Genomic DNA, 19,362 nt, shown 5'->3' with positions numbered 1-19,362 from the left:
AGCGCTGAGCGGGGCCGGGCCTCTCCCGCTCGGGAGGCGGCGCCGCTCGGGAGGCGGGCCGGGCAGGGCCGCCGCTGCCTTCCGGGGCTCGGCGCGGTGGCGGCCGTAGCCGGGCAGGATGCGCTCGCCGTGCCCGCTGCTGCTCCTCGCGGCCTGCTCGCTGCTCGCGCTGCCGGGAGCCCGCGGTAGCCGGGAGCCGCCGGCGGTAGCGCTCAGCCCGGCGGTGAACGGCAGCCGGCCGGCCGTCGAACCGCACGGAGCGGCCGGCAACCACAGCCGGGCCCAGCTGAGCCCCGTGCCCGCGCTGCTCCGAGACCTGTCCGCGCTGAAGGCCGCCGTCATCGGGGCCTGCGCCCTCACGGCCGCGCTCATCGCCTGCCTGCTGCTCCGCGTCTTCAGGTAGGGAGCGGCAGGTGCCGCCCGGCCCTCGGCTGCCGCTTCCCCGGGCAGGGCCTCGGGCTGCCGGCGCGGCGCGGTGCGGGACGGGGCGCTGCGATGGGCGCTCGGCTGTTCGTCGGCTTTTTCGTCGGGCCTGAGCTCGGGTAAAAGGGAAGAAGGGTGAACCGCTTCTGGGTGGCCCCGCGGTCCTCGGAATTAGGTTGAAATGTGATGCGCTCTACTTTGATTTGGAAGGGAAAAAAAAGAAAAGGGGGGGGGTTTCGAGGCACTTTTAGCGTGCTGTGGAGAGGTCATCGCTCTGTTTCACGTCACCGTGGTGGGTGAGACAGTGGGGCATCGTTACAGGTTACCTGGTGTGAAGGAGGTGGATCCAGGCTCATAGCGCTGCCCGCAGACTGGAAAAGACACAGTCAACACCTTCCATCCCAATGTAAGAAAACAGGTTGCTGTGTTGTTGTGGAGGAGGCAGCCCTGCGAGGCTCTGGCCATGAAGACACTCAGCCTGAGTGGACACGGTGAGCCTATATGGGACAGGGTGACCCGGAAAGGTGCCTTCCAGCCTCAGTGCTTTGCCTGCAGGTGGGGCCATGCAGATGTCCCTGGTGGAGAAGTCACACCAGGTCTAAACGCTTCTTTTTTAAGTTAAGCTTAAGCAGGTAGGCTTGGTTTGAGAAGGTCCAGCCCAAAGTGGACGGCAGTACATCGGTTGGAACAACACCCCTTGGTGCTCTGTTGAGTACTGATGGATGCAAATTCCCACACCCATTGCAAAAGGGCAAAAAGCTCCTGATGGCTTGCAGAACTGCAAGAAGGGCCGGTGGAAGCAGGAAACTTGGCGGTGGTTCTCATCTGCTTGGTGCTCATCTCTGGTCCACACAGTGTGTGCAGCCAGAGGAGGCCCGCTCAGTCACGCTGCTGAAGCAGGTTGGTGCTGGCACGTGCTTGAGTTAGGCCAACAGTCCTTGAATCTTATCTAACATCTCCTGCTTGGAGGAACAAGAACAATGGAAACTCAATTGCTTTAAAAAGCCAGTCCTCCGGTTGGCTTGTTGCTGAAGCAGAAACAGAAATGAATATTATTAATCTCCTTTTGGCACTGTTAGTGTTATTATTTATCTCAGAGTAGTGGTGAGAGTCCCCATGCAGTGCTAAAAGCTGTTCCTGTTTTGCAGATGACGAAGTTATTGCCTGTTCACTCCTAACTTTGCCATAGAAGATTACAAACTTTCAGTAGTTAGCAGTGATCTGACTTGTAGGTACAGGCTGCAGGAGAGTGCCTGGAAAGTGGAGCAGCTCGCTGTCCAGGAAGAGGAGCTGGGAGGAGGCGTGCGCTGCGTCGGAGGTGATAGAAGTGACTGAACAAGCAGAGTTTGCAGATTCTTCCTCGTTCTGTTTCCAAGCAGCTCCTTTGTATTTACACGGTGCAGCTGAATTCTCCCCTTCTCCTGTTTCTGAATTCTGAACACTAATTCTGTGTTAGGAACAGCAGCGTTCACAACTGCAGTATTATTAAATGTGGACTTAGAGACTGAGAGGATCAGAACTGCCGTTTTTCTAAAGAAATTGACATTTAACTAAATTCCATTGCAGTAGCTGGCAAAGACAACACAAGGAAAGATCTGCTCATTAAAGCAAAGTGGGTCAGGAGAAGCAAGTAAAATTTCAAAAATAATTATTTTAATCAACATCAACCACTTTTCAGCTTCATACAGTCCTAATGGACAAACATGAGAAGTAGCAAGTCACTAAGTAAGTGCTGAATGAAAAGCATAAGTTCGTAGCCCTCTTGCTTTCTGCCCTTGGAGGGCTTGTACCCTCTGCCTCAGTTTCTCTGGGTGTAAAGCAAGACCTTGTATCAAACAGATCTGGCATAAGTCTGAATATTTCTAGCCAAAGTATGCAAAATGATAGCCTATAATGACCTTTCCCTATACCATCATCAGCAGAAATAGGTCCACATTAAAGTTACATTGGAATGGTAGATGAATTATCCTATGCCAAAGTCATTGTTATGCAACTTGTCAGAGTTAATGTTGCATTAAAGATGTGTTAAGAAAGAAAAATCCCTCTGAGATCTCTCCTATGTTTTTAATCGACCCTGCAAGAAAAATGAGAAATTAAGGTTTTAGCTTCAAAAAACGTTTATCAGGCAGAGCACTTGTTTATAAATAATTATCCCAGCTGGGAAGTGAGACAGAAATACCAACAGGTATGTTTGTACCATGTCACACTTGTAGCTGACAAAACAGATTGGAAGAGATGCTGTTGCAAAAGAGATAAGAGATTTACCCTCAATAAATGTAAAGCTTTCCTCTGCCAGAATAAGAGCTTTGTTCATGCTTAGTCAAAAACATTCTTTTTTTTTTTTTTTTTTTTTTGAAGTGTCATGGATTCCTATTAAAGAGATTTTGCTGGAATCCAATCTTTGATTAAACCTTCACTGTGAAATTGCTCTGGATTGCTGCAAGTAAATTATCCTTTCAGATATGAATTATAGAGATGAAATAAACTATCAAGTAGCCAGATATTTTTGTCACCAGCATTGTTTTTTTTTTGTTTTTTTGTTTTTTATAATTTCATTTTAATGTATTTCTCTATATATTATTTACTCTCTTGTAGTTGTTTAATGAGAGCGCGGACAGATGGATTTCTAGCTTTCCAGCTCTATTGTTAAGACAACATTTCAGAGATTCCTGTTCATTCCTTTTAGGAGTGTTATGCTCTGAGTCCATTTGATGGTCGAGTGATTCAGAATTTGAATTACCCAGAGTGATCTGAATTTTCTGTCTGTCTGTGGCTGCTGGGGACCAGAAAGGCCAGCTAACACATTGCTGCGTGTCTGTGTGAGGCAAGGCCTAATTGGCTGCAGTAATTGAATATTATTATTACTACTTTTTTTGCAAGTCCAGTTCTGAACTTTCTTCCTTCATATCCCTGGGCACTGCAGGCTCTTAAACCAAGATCCTTCCCCTACCAGACCAAATTTCATGTTGTTCCCAATCAAATAATTGAGTAAGTTGTATTCCCTAAAAGCACAGTTTATTGAAACAGCTAGTGAATGATCTCTAGAGTTCAATTGGACTACTTGATCTGTGTTTTGGATTTTGCTTTTCTACCTTCATATTCTAATATTTTTTCTGTTCTGGTGCAGCTCAGTTCATTTCATTGTAATACAATCCTTGGGATCAGCTCTCAGGAAACGTAATGTTTCAGATATGGTTTACCAGCACATACAGCCATATGCCTTCTGGGAAAACAGGAGAAGTTACATGTGCTCAAATGTGCCAGCTGAAAGCAACCCAAAGCTGTAGGTGCAGAGCACCATCTGTAATAGTGTTTGCTATGTGTCTTGACGTGCCCTTGAATGAACAAAGCCCAGGCTAGAAACAGCTGCTGCTTACCTGTATTTTTAGAGGAAAGCTACTGCAGATTTTATTACTTGTTGCTTTGCTACATTACATGTTTCATTACAATTCCTTCCTCAAATACCATCTTAAGCTTGGTTTTCCAATAATTGCAAAACCAGTATGAATTACTTAGGTTGAGGAGAAATGTTCAGGCATATGATCACAGGATACAAGACCCATTGTTCTAAAAGCTGGCAGTGGCTCTGAGCCGTCCAAGCCTTAACCCCAGAGAGTTGCACTGATTTAAAACTAATTATATTATAACCAGTCACAGTACTCCAGCAAAGAAAAGACCTCTGCCAGGAACAGGAAAGAAATCCTCACTGTTAAAAGGACTTTAAATGGAGGAAAAAAGGATATGCTAAGCACAGACTTGTGATCCCAGATGGAAAGCTTCATTTAAGCTTTGTGCAGTTTAGTGAGAGCCACAGAGAGAAGAATGACGAATGGGACACTTGTCCTGGGTCTCAGAGGCCATGTACCTGGAAGACTTCATCTGAGCATGACAGCAAACTGGCGGAAGGAAGGAAGATGGGTTCCATGTAATGCTGTCTTGTGCTCTTTGCAGCTCTGTGAGCAGTCACAACAGAGAATAGATTGTTTCTTGTTTTGGGATTCAGTGGCATAAAACATTTGGGTAGATCATAAACTTTTCTATAGATTTTTCCCATAAAAGAGGGATAGTTCCTGAGCACATCCAGTCAGACTGTACTGAAATGTTTGAAAGTACACTCTAACACCACGACTGATGTATTTTAATTGCTTGTGGGTTTCATGGAACCACAGCAATGTCTCATTTAGATGTTCCTGAAGTTATTCCCCATAGCTGTCAGATCCCTCTTATTAGCCACGCCGTTAAGCAAGTTGGCACTTTGCTTTTGTGGCCACGTATATTCCATCTCAAGGACTTTGCTATAAAAAACATCTTTGGTTTGCAACAGAGAACACATACCCTGAGAGCACACGAGGACTTAACTTCAGTATGTACAGCACCACCCAGAGAGCAGAGATACCCAGACTGATCAACAGTAATGAAATACCACTGATCTAATTCATCAGCCACTAATAAGCCTGGAGTTTCCCCAGCTCAGTACTTCCATATTTTTTAACTGCTAAAGAAATTCACGTACTGGAAATAAACTGGTCCCAATTCTGCTCCCAATACAGCATTGCTACATTTGTAGGGGGAGGTTTGTAGCTGGCTTAATCAGGCTTCAATAAACATCTACTGTGAAAGGATAGCTTCCTTTTTTTCCTCAGGGCATGGCCTTCTACCTCTGCAGCTGTTGGCAGGAAGTGTAAATGGTAGATTAGAAATGCAGAGACCTCTCTCTATGGGTCAAGAAAAGCATTATCTTTGAATATCAGGGTTGTTGACTAAAATAGATGAGAGGCGTAAATAATGTAATGAATCAGTGAGTTGGCTTGGGCATTTACTCCACCACATGATGCCTCAGAACGAAGGATGAAGTTCTGCATGTGACTGGTGCTTGATCTAAATAGCCCCGGGTCAAAATACAGAGACACAAAGTCAGCATTCTGCTCCAGCCCGTCTTTGCGTGTCCTCCCTCCCCTTGCTGTGCGGTGAAGGGAATACATCTGATTTCTTACGGGCCAGACACCAACGTGGTATGCAGTGCCTGAGGCATTCCAGCCCAAGGGGAATGCAAATAAGCAAAAGCAACGGAGGCTGAATAGCTCAGGAGCTTGGAAGCAGCCCTCCGCGTCAGGTCCAATCAGTTCTTCTTCATTCTGTCTTTGCACTCACTAAATCTGCCTTCTATTAAGGCTAGCTGGTTTGGATGGGAGCAATACTGGGTCTCAAGTGAACAGCTAATATTTCTGGCTACAGCTAGCTTCTTTTTCCTACCCCATGCTGGTTGTATGGCGGCCCCAGAGTTGGGGGTAAAGCCATCAGGAGCTGTTAGCATCAGCTGCTGGGACTTGCACAGTGCAGACACTCCGCAGTACCTCCTTCCATCTCAGGCTCTGATGATCCCAAGCACCATCCTGCCCTGCTGCCTCTGCACCCTCACTGCTATTAACAGGAGGTGGCTGGAGTCGGACAGCAGAAGCAACGTGCCTTTGAGATGGAAGACAGCTTTCAGCATTGCAACATGCACTACCACTCCTACCCAAATGAAATCACTCTGAGGGTTTCACCTTGTCACTATGCCAGGGACATACTCTGGCCACAGCTTTCAGTGCTTTTTTGTTTGCTTTAAATATTAAAAAAACACCACAAAAAGAAAAAAGCGCATAAAAAATAGACCCACGAGGCCTGACATATCCTCATCCTACCTGAGAGGTCTCAAAAGTTCATGAAACATTCGTATTCTGTAGTTCCTCCCTGCACTGCTCTGCTGACGCTGCTGTCTGCCTGCAGACAAAAGATACTGTCTGGTCCCACCCACTGGATCGAGTGCTTTTCCTTTCGCACTGCCGACACAGATGATTAAAGGGATCCTACCAAGGCTGAGCAGTTTTCATGTGCAGCAGTTTCCCAACAGACAAACTTGTTTTCCATGCGTACAGGGAGAGTCCTAATGCTTTCCTTCAAAGTAGCCCGGGTGATGATTCTGGTGCTGATGAAACCTAGGGGAGTTGTCCAAATGAGCCAGTGTGAGAAAAGTGACCGCTGCAAAAATTCATGATGAATTAGTGAGTTAAAATGGTGTCGAATTCATGGAGAAAATCGTTTGCCTTTTGGGCAAATGATTGTAGAGGCTGCGCCAAAAACCAGCAGAACCAACTTCTTCCCTTTTCTAAATGAATGCTACGGTTAAGTGAGGGTTACAGAGGATTAAGAGATAACTGTGCAGCGAGTTCTGCTCCGGGTCCCCTTTAAAATGGAGCCCAAATAGACTAATTAATTGCTGGAGGCTAAAGTGTTCTAGCTTACAATTTCTAAAGATAGCTATTCTGCAGTAATTGCTTCAGACGCTCCAGTGTTACTGTTCTAAGATGAACTCTGCAGAATAAGAAGGGAACGAGGAAGGCTGCTTCTCATTAACGTGGGCAAAATATGCAGGTAGGCTCTTAAATTGGGAACCTATGGAAAGCTGTTGCAATCTGTAGACATAAGGTGAAGTGCTAAGACTGCGCTTCGTTGGTTCTGACAGGTAGACATAGGTTAGCTCTTGTGTCTGTTTATGCTTCACAGCGTGAGTAAATGATTCCTGTAAAAGCAATGCATTACTTGTAAGTTGAGACCTCCCTGAATCACTTAGCTGTTGGGTCTTGGCTGAGAAGCAGAATAATACAGACAAGTGCTTTCAAAAAAAAATTTCAAGTGTTTAGGTTAAGATTCCTACTGTATTGGATACAAAATGGCTTGTTTCACCAACAGCAGTAATAGCACAGCCCACCCTGTGCTCTGTGAAATACAGCAGCACAGATTGCTGTAAGGATTAGGTGACAGAAGAAGTCTGTCTCCATTCTTCTGTTGCAACCACACAGGGAGGAAATGCAAACACCTCCATCCCAAGGGATGGGACCTCTTTCTTCAGCCTCAGACTAACAGCCAAAAGCCACACAAGGTAGAGGCACTGAGGCTGGAGCTCTTAAGCTCTCTAATTTAAACTTCCTTTACTTTAAGGCCAGAAGAGACCACTGTAGTCAGCTCTGGTAGAGACACCAGATGCAAGCTCCAAGTCCCAGTCTCTTGGTAATGGCTACACCTTGGATCTCCCTGCTGTGTAACTCTTTACAAGACATTTGTTCTTGATGCAAAAATGGCAGTGTCGAATCCAGCACACCTTGCACAACATGCCAGGGCAAGGCTTCTTGACAGTGAAAGCACAGTCCTGACCTGCTCTGAACAGCAGCTGTGATTACCAGAAATTAGGGGTTGCTTGCTTGTGCCTGCATCAGCCCATGCTTGGCAGTTCTGTTTTATTAAAGGTTAAAGGGAAAATTCTACAGAAACATTGTCTTTCCTCCCTGAAGGCAAGCTGTACACATCAACACTTTCTTCATTGTCTGATCATGGAACTGGATTCACACATAAGCAGTGTGACCTTCCTAATACACTCTGGAGAAGTAGGTGAAGTAAAAAGGACCCACCCAATTCAAACTAGAAGCAGGGAATTAGCTGAAAAGCCGCGTGCCAATTGTTTGTTAATTGAAAGTAAGTATTTGAAAATAGATCTTACAAAATCCTGGAGTGTGCAAGCACTTGAGTATCTCCATTTCAAAAGGGACATGAAGCTGTTGTGGGAGGAGAGGTAACGGGTACAGTTAGCTACAAATCACAACTGATTATTTTTCATAGCACTTGCACAGCACTGAGCACAGAACTTCTCAGACAAGGCTAAGGAGTTTTGCAGGAGGAGCCTTGAGCCAGGCTTGATAGCAAGAAAAGGAAAGCAGGCTGTTTGTACCCAAATATTGCCAACCCTTCACTCCTTAGAATCCTACCCAGAATTCCCTCATCTCAGTAGAGTTAACCTGAGCTTTCCCATTTAAACACATTCTCTAAACCACTGGTTGCTTCTGCTGATTAAGCCTGTGCCTCGCTTACTGAGCATGGCAGCAGGAGGACGCAGTGGACTGCTGCTCAGTGCTAGTCCTGGATGCCAAATGATCTCTGGATTGTCAGCAGCTGAAAAAACTGACATTGATCCAGATTGCAGTTGACAAGAAATGGTTCTATACACTGACAGGCACGAATGGGAGCCCTGGAAAGGCAGCAGGAGGGCAGGGTGCAGACTGGCTCCGTGGCCTTTATGTCTGGGGAGGTCTCCAACAGACTGGTATTGATTGTTGGTGGGCTTGTGTGTACAGGAAACAGCTTTATCCTCTAAGGAATACTGTGTAGACATGAACCTTAACCTCCCCACCTCTGTTGTTTCAGGTCAGGAAAGAGGATTAAGAAGACCAGGAAGTATGACATAATCACCACTCCAGCTGAGCGGGTAGAAATGGCTCCTCTCAATGAAGAAGATGATGAGGATGAAGACTCAACAGTGTTTGATGTGAAATACAGGTATGGCTGCAAGCCCATCCAGTCAGAATTGCTACTGAGCTCTTATTAGGAAAGGTTGTTCTTTCCTCTCCACTGGGCCTCCTTGACAGAGATGAGGCAATCACTGTCTCCCTTTCGCTTTGTCTGAGCCTTATCACTCTCCTTTACAGCTCCTGTGCCTAGTTTCTCAGCACACATCTGCTCCGTACTCTCCTTCTCTTATAATAACCACTTTGCTACCCTGAGGCTCTCTCTGCCCTCCTCTTTCCTTTGCAGAGCAGCTCAGTAGGATACACATGCCCCACATAGCTAACAAGGTTTAACAGACTGAACTTCCCCTCTCCAGCAGTTGTCAGCAATCATTCCTGCACACTCACAGTGCCTACACACATTCTAGATAGAGGACTGTGTGTCAAGGGCTGCTTTTCCAGGCACTGTTATTGCAGTATAGTAGGGAAGGAAACAGTGGCAAATCCGCACTGACCTCTGGATTTAGATATGCTGTGGTATTGTTCTGTGACAGAGAAAGGACTGTGGTCACTCCCTAATGTTGCAGCAGTTATCCTTTAGCAACAAACTTTCCCTAAACGTGTTTGTCTCTTCTGAGATAGGAGCAATGTGACAACCCAAACCTTTTGGTGCCTATTCTGGACCTGAGATTTACTGCGGACACTCAGCATGTAATGATGTTGCACGTTGATTTATGGCATGAGGGTATCTGCACCTCTTATTTTTATTTGCATCCAGCAATATGCAGCACTTGAGTTGCATTCTTAACCAAATATGGCCTACTCTAAAATCTGTCTCTCTTTGGCTGAAATAAGCTTTTCTAATTATAAAAATGCAGATCTTGACAACTCCTAATTGGAAAATAATCAGACTTCACTCAAGTTGCCCATCTCTTAACTTTAGAAAGGGGAACGACATATTTGTTCTAAGCACTTGTATGCCAGCATCTAAAACACACAGCACCACACGTTCTGCTGGTCATTATCAAAATAACTGCATTCTTTCTCTGTAAAAGTCAGGCTCTAGTTGGAAGTTTCAAAACAATGAAGGGCATGAGTCATGTTGCTAAACATTAGTAATTAGTGCCTGAATTGGAAGGCTCCTTTTAGTCCTTGACATCCCATTGCCATTCCCTGTAGCTGTTCTGTGTTTACAGTAATAATTTTGGGTTGTATTGTTCCTCAAGCAGCTTGTTTGACCCAGACTTTGTTAACCTTGAAGAAATCTATCTCACCACAGCCTCCTTCAACAGTCCTCTGTCTCGTGCCCTGCTTCCTCTTCACTAAGCAGAAATAACTGAGAACTTTCTCTGTGACCTTATGGTAGCAGCATCAGAGGGATTTTCCAAAGACAGAGAACAGAAGATTCTGCATCATGGCAATGCTTCAGGATAAGATATCTAATAGTAAAATGTTAGATGAACAAAGAGGAGAGCATGCTGGAAAGTCTCTGACTCGTGAGAGTCATGTAATCTGACATTGCTCCCCTGGAGCACATGCTGTACTGATACTTTCCCAAAAGCTATTTAGTGTTCATGGGTTCCTTTGCAGTACAAATAGCTCATCTCACCTTGTGTGATGCTCTGTTCAGAGACAATAGGGGGTTTTGATTCTTAGCCAACCTGTCCTCTCTTCATCTGTGGGAATTCCTCCTTTCTGCCACAGTACAACAGCTATTAAATTCCATATTTCCTGAAGTCTTTGCTGTTTTTAAGCATACAGTTCGAGCTCAAACAGTGCTACCTCAGTCTAGAGGGGAATATCACCTTACAGAGATCTCCTTCGCAGGACTGAGCATCAGAAAGCTTCTTTGAAGATACATTTGCTTCCTGATACCTTTGTGCCTCTCAGAGACCACATCTTGAGTAGTTCCTGTCTCCTGTTAACCAGTAAAGGATCTTTGCATCCACGCATTACCAAGTTTGTCCACCAAAATCCCTCCCTAAACTAGTCAAGAAGTCCTTTGTAGCACTTGTGTCAAGATAAGTAAGCATCTCAGATGTGCCCTCGATGGTTGGTGAATTAACAGAACACCTGGTAGAAGCTGGAATTCCCCACCCCATCAAAGAATAATAGTTAACTTTTGCCACCTAAGGTTTTTGTTTTGTTTTGTTTGCAGCTGGAGGCAGATTCCAGCAAGATCACATAAAGAGTGGTATCTCTGATGCCTGCCCATGGTTAAAAGGAGTTATAAATATATGTGGGTACCCACATAACTGGAGTGATAGGATTGTTATAGGTGTTCAGCAAGTGCCTGCAGATTTGAAGGAATCTTTGTTAATTATTGCAGCAGGAAAGCTGCTTCCCCTCTCCTTTATATCAAAAAAAGTGCAAACACATCAGGTGAACCCTCACAGTTGTCACTGGGCTGTTGCATAAGGAATGGCATGATGTTGCTGTCTCAACTCATTAGCTAAACTACAGCAGAGTGTAACGAACCACAGCAACCTGGAAGCAGTTGTGAAGGGGATAGAGGAGCAACAGGTGCCTCCTGACAAGTACCCACAGGCTAGGATGTACTGTGCTCTCTTTTATGTGTTTATTTTTATATTCAAATGAAGGTGCCTCCTTGCCAGCAGTCACTATCCATCGTTTGGATTTATTCAGTCAACCTCCTAGCAGCAGCACTCGCTTGGCCTGTAGTACAACAGACTTCTGGCCCCTGTCTATGCTACCAGTTCCTGGCGTGGGGATTTTGGCAAGGTGCTGCTTCACATAAAGCGCTTCTGTGACTGCACCATCCCAGGGATTGCTTTCAGAGAGGCTGAACCTCATTCAGCCCAGAGCTATGGGAGGATCTGCTGGTGCAGAGCTATGGCTGACCAAGAGGTGTCATTCTGATTTTTTTTTTTTTTAATTCTTTATTTCCTCATGTCATGCTGGTAGGAAAAGATAAGCCTATTGGCTGGGCACATCACTCAATATTGTAACATATGCGCTACCACATCTGCTGCAGAAACCAACTTTCTGTCACTGAAACCTAGAATTTTTGAAGCCTTCCTGGCTCCAGAAAGTCATATGAAATTAGCTTATTCTTCAGAGCTGTTCATTGGGGATTTAAAGGCTGTAAAAGTACAAGGAAAAGAGTCCATTCTCCAGAAAGTTGTGACTTGCTATGGCCTTTGCCCAATGCTTTCCACAAGGAAAGCACCATAAATATATTTAAAACATCGTGGAAATGGAATGAGGTTTCCAGAATGCAATGCAGTAGGGCCACAATGGAGTACGAGCATCATTCAGCTCAGATGTTACTCATGGGCTCCAAGACAATTATGTGCTTTTAGATTCATAGGGCTGCTACCTGCATGGCAGCTATGGGACTCCTGAAGTGCTGACCTTGGATTACCACGACGTTAGGTGCCTCCTGTACATAACACTAAGTATATTACTTCAGTATTGACGTATTTCTCAAGCTGATAAACAGCTCACAGAGAGTCTCATTTCGAGTTTGTAGCTTAAGTCTTTGCTGAGGATGATGGGGTGGACTCTGGGCTGGTTTGTTTGGGGTCCCCTCCAGATTGTTGAGAGGTACACATTGACATGTCTGTGTTTGGGGGAGTAATTAAGATTCTGAGCCACGTCCCCCATGCAATGCAAACAGCCCTAATTAAAAGGCAGTTGATGTCTGGCAGCAACAGGGGAGAAGCCACATATACCTCTCCAATTGTTCTCATGCAGCTAATTTTCTTTCCTTTCATGCTTTGTCCTTGCAAGTATTTGTTTGCAGCCCTACATGAGGCATCAAAGAACAGCAGGCAGTGTAAATTGGGCTGCTGGATGAAGGTGTTTACATTTTTTTTGAGGAGGCTCTAAAATTTGGGGCTCCCAATAGATCCCCCACTCTCTGCTTCCACGGAGCCAAGGAATACCTGTCTCTTTCCATAAAGCAAGCTAATGAGACACTTCACATCTCAACCAAATACAGTCCTTTCCACAGAGGCAAAAGCCACCCACTACCTGTCTCTGTCAGACACAGAAGCTCAAGGGTGCTGGATTAGATGCCCCTTTTGCAATCTTATTGCAGCAGAGGAAATGGTTCTGTCAATGGCTTCTCTAATCCTGAGAGCACAATTTCAGCCTCTGACAAGAGGCTGAAAGTGTAAATCAGAGATTGTCACAGTGCAAAGATGCCTAATCACTTGGATATTAGCACCTCTTTGAAAAGCTTCATGGGAATGTTTCTTTAGTATGTAGGATAGCTTTTGGTGTATTTGCTCTGGTTTTGAATGAGGCACTGGGATAAAAAGTTGAAGAATTTTTCTGAAATTATTACAGAGCTACACAAAGAAAGCAAACTGAACATAGAGAATGCTTATTTCTTGATCCCTGATTCAGTCTGTGCTGCAGAAGGCTGAAAGTTATCCACGTCCAATCGATTTTGGACAATATCAACATTACTGGTCATCATTTTCCACCTGTCAGGTATTTTTTCATGTTTTATGATGGGATTACATCTTGGAAAATGAGTTAAATGGAAAGCTAAATCCCATCCTTTGCTGTGCTTTCTCATCCCATCAGTAGGTGTGATTTTAAAATGTTCCTCTCCTATTTGCTATATTAGCACTTTCCTTCGCCTTCTTGAAAGAAAGTTACACAGATTTTCTGATCTCCTACACGATAGCACTGCATGATACTCAAGAAGTGTAAAGGAAGGGAATAGGTGACAGGCAGACACCCCCAATAAACTTCATTCATCCCTCATCACAATGCAGGCAGAATGCTTTAAGTAATAAGAGAAAAAGAGATTAGAGCAGTTTCGAAAAGAACCAGTTTCTGAAAAGGTAATTAAAATTGTTGGGTTATTAAGCTTATTAACTCTAGCGTCATTCATTGGGGGATTCCTTGTCAGCTTCAATAGAAAAAGCAAAACAAGCACTGAATAAATTCTGTGGTACCTTGTACACGAACACTTTGAAAGCACTTCAGTAATCTGGGAGATCAGCATCTCCTCTCCCTGCTGAAGTGCAGCTGCTTGAGGCAGTGCATTCTGCTCCTGCTGTGCTTGCTGGGCCCAGCTGGGTGAATTTCACAACTGTTCCTGCGGAGCCTTTGGGGTCCAGGCTGAGATGCGCCACGCGAGAGCCTGCAGTCAAGGAAGAGCTCAGAATTTAAATACCAGAGTTGGAATTTTCCCAACCCAGATGTCTGACTCCTAAATAAGAACCAAAAGAAAGCCACAAGTTTTTCTCGGGGCAGATTGAAGCTTCTGTCCCTCCTGTCAGCTAAGTGAAATGTCTCAGTTTGTTTTCCACGTGGATTGCCACCTCTCCCTCTAACAGCAGCAGTACCAACAAAGCACAGAAGCATTTTAGGAATGCTTCTTGCAAAGCGCTCTTGAAAGCGGAAAGATTTACGTGCAAGGAGTGGTGGCAGGCAGAGAGAAGAGGTCAGTAACATTTATGCGCTCATCATTGGACTAAAGGGCTTTGGAGAGCTCGCGGGACGTTTTAGAGGAAAGATGCGCTGTATCAAAGGGCTGGCAGAGCGCATTGTTTCTGGATTCACCCCTTTTCAGGTGCTGATAGCACTGAACTGTGTGAATACATCTTCATCACCGTTGTGGGGCTCAGCTTTGATGTGCTCCAGTCTTCTGGGAGTCTCTCTGTAAAATATACGATTGCAATATTGGTGTCTTCTCTTTGAATACATCTTTTCCAGATCCTAACTGCGTGTGCAGCCCTGAACGGAGCGGGGCATTGTCTGCTTGTTAAAGCAGCGTGTTTGCTCTCAAGGGAGCAGCTGTAATGGATTTTTGGCAAGTGAAAGCCTCGGGCCTTTATGGATGATGCTAGGTGAATTGCACTGGGGTTTGTAGCAGCTTAAATTTTTTTCTCTAGCAGCAGTGACAGGTTGAGTATAAATGGAGGTGTATCATTTACCCTCATCTGAAGGGGGTGCAAATCACCGACTCAGTCAGCTGCTTGCCATAAATACAGCAAGTTGCCAAAGCTTTGATGCTGCTGTTTATGATTTCCTGTGGATCTGCAGCAGGGGAGGAAATACATAGTTAGAAAGCACTTTCTGCTTGGGTTTTGAAGGACAGTTTCTCTTCCCTCACACTTGTTACAGCGCACACCACATTCTGCTGGCCAGTTCAGCTGATCATATGCAGGCAGTGCAGTCCTATGAGAAGGTGCTCACCTCATGCACGACAGTATAACAAGTTTCTATTAAGACTTTTTTCTCTTTTTTGTCTTTAGTCATTAAATCCTGAAACAGTTAAAGCAATAGGGAGTCAGCAGGAGAATCCATTGCAAGGTGAATAATCCACACATGCTGGTCAGAGAGGGGCTGCACTGATGTGAAAAAAGCTGTTAGGTCCAAGATGTTATTCCGTGTGCAGTGATATAGGAACCTCCTCCTGTGTGCACGCTCCCTGCTCTGGCCTGCACAGTGCTGACCACACAATCTAGGGGTTGTCTGGTGTGCTGCTCTTTTCCTTTGCTTGGTCTGCTTTCTCCTGGCATAACAGTAACCTCATATCAGTGTCCATTGTCAACGTGGAAATCAGCTGCTGGAGGGAACTGACAGCAATCAGTGAATAACACTGCCTTTGAGGCTTTTTTCCTCATCCCATGCACATCAGTTCTCATCTCTGTCTGTGAGCTATTTAATTGCAAATCTACAAAAGCACTAATTTCCCCTGCTTCTTTCCAGGTAGAGCAGTTCTGTGGAGCACTGGTACCCTGCCAGGTGGCATTCTGCTGTTGAGGGACCTGCTGAAGCCATAACTGTGAAAGGGGAGGCTTTCATCTCTGCAGCATTACAACCAAACCAAGCCTCATCTCCTCGAGGTGCTGTTTATATGGCAGGCTACAAATCTTCCAACCAAAATGTCACCATTAGGTTCCCTGGTTTCCAGACCACTATGTTGGAGTGATGGAGTTCCTCCTCACCAACTCAGCTGTCTCTTGCTTTAAGAGGACTGCTTTGTCACTAAAGCATGACAAGATACAGCCCTGTGTACTAACTTGCAGCTCATTATGGTCTAAATATGTTTTGCAGAAGAAGGAAGAACAGGAAGATTCAATCAAGCTGCCTCAAGGACTTATTTTCCCTATTCAGTACTTTAGTCACTGTTAAACTTTGCTCACTGTAGAACAGTTCATACATTTAAATATTAAGAAGGGTATTTTCTTTCTGGCCTTACAGAAGTGACTTGTGACTTTAGGTGGTAAAAATGTAAGCCATGTTAAAATGCCGTACTATGTTTAGTATAGGATTTTAAGGGGAAAAAGGTGAGAGGTTGACTCATGCAGAAAAATTTCTTGACTTGCTACTGATTTTTTAAACATTATAGTTGCACTAAGCTTTCATAATGACATTTTCATTGTCCCTAGGAGCTCTGATCAGACCAACAATAAATGAGATCACAGGGAAATAGGAGGAATCAGACATGCCCTACACTACAACAATCTTGGATTAAAAAAAAAGATATATTTTTGTAATTTTCTGCCCTTCCACGGGGAGTTAAAGTGTTTTGTACTGTTGTGTGTCCTATGCTTACTGTAACTTGTGTACCAGTCATCTGTATTACCTTTTTTCTAAGCAGAGTAAGTCCTCACATGGAATGATTTGACTGCAGAAAGACCACTACTTATATTTCACGGAAGCTTTATATAAGTGATCTTAATCTGTAAAAAACTGGAAGTTTTCCCTTACCACCTGCTTGGCAAATCCCATTAAACTCAAGGATGCATTTTGAACCATTACTCCCTGCTATGCTTCACGCTGCAGAGGTCAGAGCTGTGGGAGGACACTAACAAAATGAGATAGCTGCATCTGGATGGATCAGGCTAAGGAAACCACAAGCATGTATACTTTCCAGGCAGTCATTAGAAAAGGCAAGCCTAACTGGTTTTGTTTCTTCACGTTGTGGTTTTCCTTTAGAGTAACCACAGATGCAGCTCAGATTTCTCTTTGACACTTTTACTCTTCATTTGCTTCACCCTTGAAACCTTCGTACTTTGGGTTTTAAAGCTGCCTGGAGAACCTTGCTTTTCTTGGGAACCACACTGTTTATTTTAGGATTGTCCCATTGTTTGCTTGACTTACTCCTACAGTTACAGCCCTTCAAGGAGACTGCAGAGTATCTGGCAAAGAACCATCCTTGCAGTGAGTTGCCTTTTTTTTTTTTTTTGTGGAATTGATGATTGCTGAGAACACTAAGCTGCTTTGTCATGATACCATAACCTATGCTGGTTCTGCATGGTTCCCTTAGGTCCTGCAGTCCGTAAGAGGAGGAGAAGGGAAATTTCTTTTCCCCAGCAGCCTTGTGCTTTCGTAAGAGTAGCTCCCATAGCTTGCTTTCTGCAACTCTGACTTAGCAAAGGCTTCGCAAACATCCCACTCAACTGGCATGGAAAAATCCCATGGGAGACTGTCGTGTTACCATTAGTCATCAAGGCAATATAAAAATGCTTTGCTATTTTCATTCATGGAATGAATTTGAGTCATTCCACAGTACTGTTACTAAGCAATATTTCATATCAGCTACTAAGTGAGAGTAGAGGAACTGATGATGGGGCCAAGCAGGCTGTCTCCAGGATGGTATAACGTGTAAGTACTGGTGGGTTGAGCAGTGCTGCAGATTGAGATGAAAGCCAGAGAATCTTTCCCCACTTTGGTAAAGCAGATTTGAGATTCAGGCTGGATGATTCTGAAGGAAATAGCATGTCTCTTCAGGACTAAAGTACTTTGAAAAGCAGGAACTAAATTTAGATAGGTAGAATCCTTCTTAAGTCAAAGAAGTGGCGATGCTAAGAGGAAAGCTAGGTTAAAAGCTCCTTTTGCATTTGCTGAAGGAGGTGATGAAGGGCAGTAGCTGTGCTTTCTGAGCAAACACCATGGCAACATGTTCATGTCCACACTTCTGCCAAATTCATTAAGCTGAGCATCAGGCATTCTGGAATTGGTGGGGATAGAGGGAATAAAGCCTCCTTGCACAAAAGAGGGGCAAGACCAGGTGACAAAGGAGAAAGATGAGAGGAGCATAAAGGGTACTTCTTTCCAAGGGCAAGTCAGTTCTTGAAATGAATTATTTCCACCAACTTCAGGTTACTTGCAGAGTTAAGCTGGCAGAGGCCATCTGCTCCACTTGCTTGTGGCTAAAAACCCCACTGTTTTATAACATGGACAAATCTCAGTGGTGGATGGGGACCAAGCATTTCAGATGTTGAAAATAGAGGTGCTCAGCTTGCTCCTCAGAGAGGTCCCAAATGACGTGCCATAAGCTGAGGAGTGCTGGGAGGGGGGGGAGCAGCTACTTGGTCAAAATAAAAGGCTGACCTCACCCACTGCTCACGGTCATGAAAATAACCTGAATTCTTTGTTTGATGTTGCTCAGTTGCTGTTGCAAATGTGAGGCAATGTTTACCTCTATAAAAGTTGCTGTATGTGATTTAAATTGTCTAGTTAAATATTCTATAGCTATATTTAGTTAAGATTTTAAGAGCACTTGATGTGACTCATCTAATAGTATATATAAGAATATTTTTTTAATTGTAGGAATTAGTTTAAAACATAGTTTTAATAATTTGGACTGTTTTTCAGGTAGATCTATTTCATTGGAAAGGAATAACCATTAACCACTACATGAATGTTTTACCTTAACATTCTGTGCATCTTACAGTGCAGATTTAATCTGATTGTGATTGTCTCTTAGTATTTGCTGCTATTTTGTGTTGCATAGTCGAGCTTGCTTTGTTCAAGAGCATTTTAAAGGCATTTTTCTGTTACAGAAAATGAAAAGAAACATTATTACAGATGTCTGCCTGCAGCTTGCTCACTGCTTACAAAATCCACTGACTAGTAGCAGAGTCAAACAGAGCAAGCAAATTAGAGGCTTTCCTCTTTGTGCATGCTGTGCTGCGGAGGAAAACCCTGCACAGAATCACAGCTTCGTTACTCCAACTGCAGAAGTCAGCGTGCCATGTTTGCCTGCAGGATTAAGGCAGAAATGCACAGGTAGTATTTTTCCCTTCCCTGAAAGATGTGGAGATGACTGCAAACACTTGTTCAGCACACTAACTTGTACACAGGTCAATGCTTATCCTAAGCTCCAAACGACTTGTAGAAGTCTAATGAACACTTAATTGCTAATGCATTTGAACGTTTTGTTCATTACTGCTCCCTCTAAAGCACTGTACGTGGCATAATCTCTGCAGGGTGGCACACCATGGTTTTCATTAAGGTTTTTTTCTTTTGTTACATGGCTTTCTGCTGCTGCAGTCTTTGTGTGAGGAGTTATCAGGACCATGCATTTTGTTTTGTGCAATTGCTTGAACTTTAAGTGTTTTAAGAAAATTTGTTGTTGTGACCAAAAGTTGTTTTGTTTTTTTTTTTAATAAGAAAAATTGGTAAGACAAGTTTGAATGGACATCTCATGTTTCAGTAGAAACTGCCATTATTAAACATGTTCTTGAAACCTCTCCTTGTGCTGTTGTGTTTAGGGAGGGGGTGGGAAAGGGTTTGTCATTTGCTGAAGTGCACTGATCTTCAGATTGCCTTGCACGCTGCCTTGGTACAGAGCTGCACATCCCTTCGTACAGTGAGCCTGAACCAGAGCGCGACAAGGAGAGAA

The 19,362-nt window shown here is 44.2% G+C and overlaps 1 protein-coding gene across 1 annotated transcript; it reads left to right on the top strand.

Moving 5' to 3' along the window:
• The first annotated feature begins 61 nt into the window (after window positions 1-61).
• Window positions 62-19,123, top strand: FAM174B (family with sequence similarity 174 member B). The gene is made up of 3 exons (XM_031587761.2): window positions 62-399; window positions 8,662-8,793; window positions 15,438-19,123. Exons 1-3 carry the CDS (start codon window positions 119-121, stop codon window positions 15,439-15,441), a joined length of 417 nt encoding a protein of 138 aa, XP_031443621.1. The 5' UTR covers window positions 62-118; the 3' UTR covers window positions 15,442-19,123.
• The last annotated feature ends 239 nt before the right edge of the window (window positions 19,124-19,362 follow it).

Source organism: Phasianus colchicus, chromosome 12, assembly GCF_987193195.1.
Source record: "Phasianus colchicus chromosome 12, bPhaCol1.hap1.1, whole genome shotgun sequence".
NCBI classification, from domain to species: domain Eukaryota; kingdom Metazoa; phylum Chordata; class Aves; order Galliformes; family Phasianidae; genus Phasianus; species Phasianus colchicus.
Note: the sequence above shows the minus strand (reverse complement) of the source record. Positions and strands in the feature narration are given on the sequence as shown.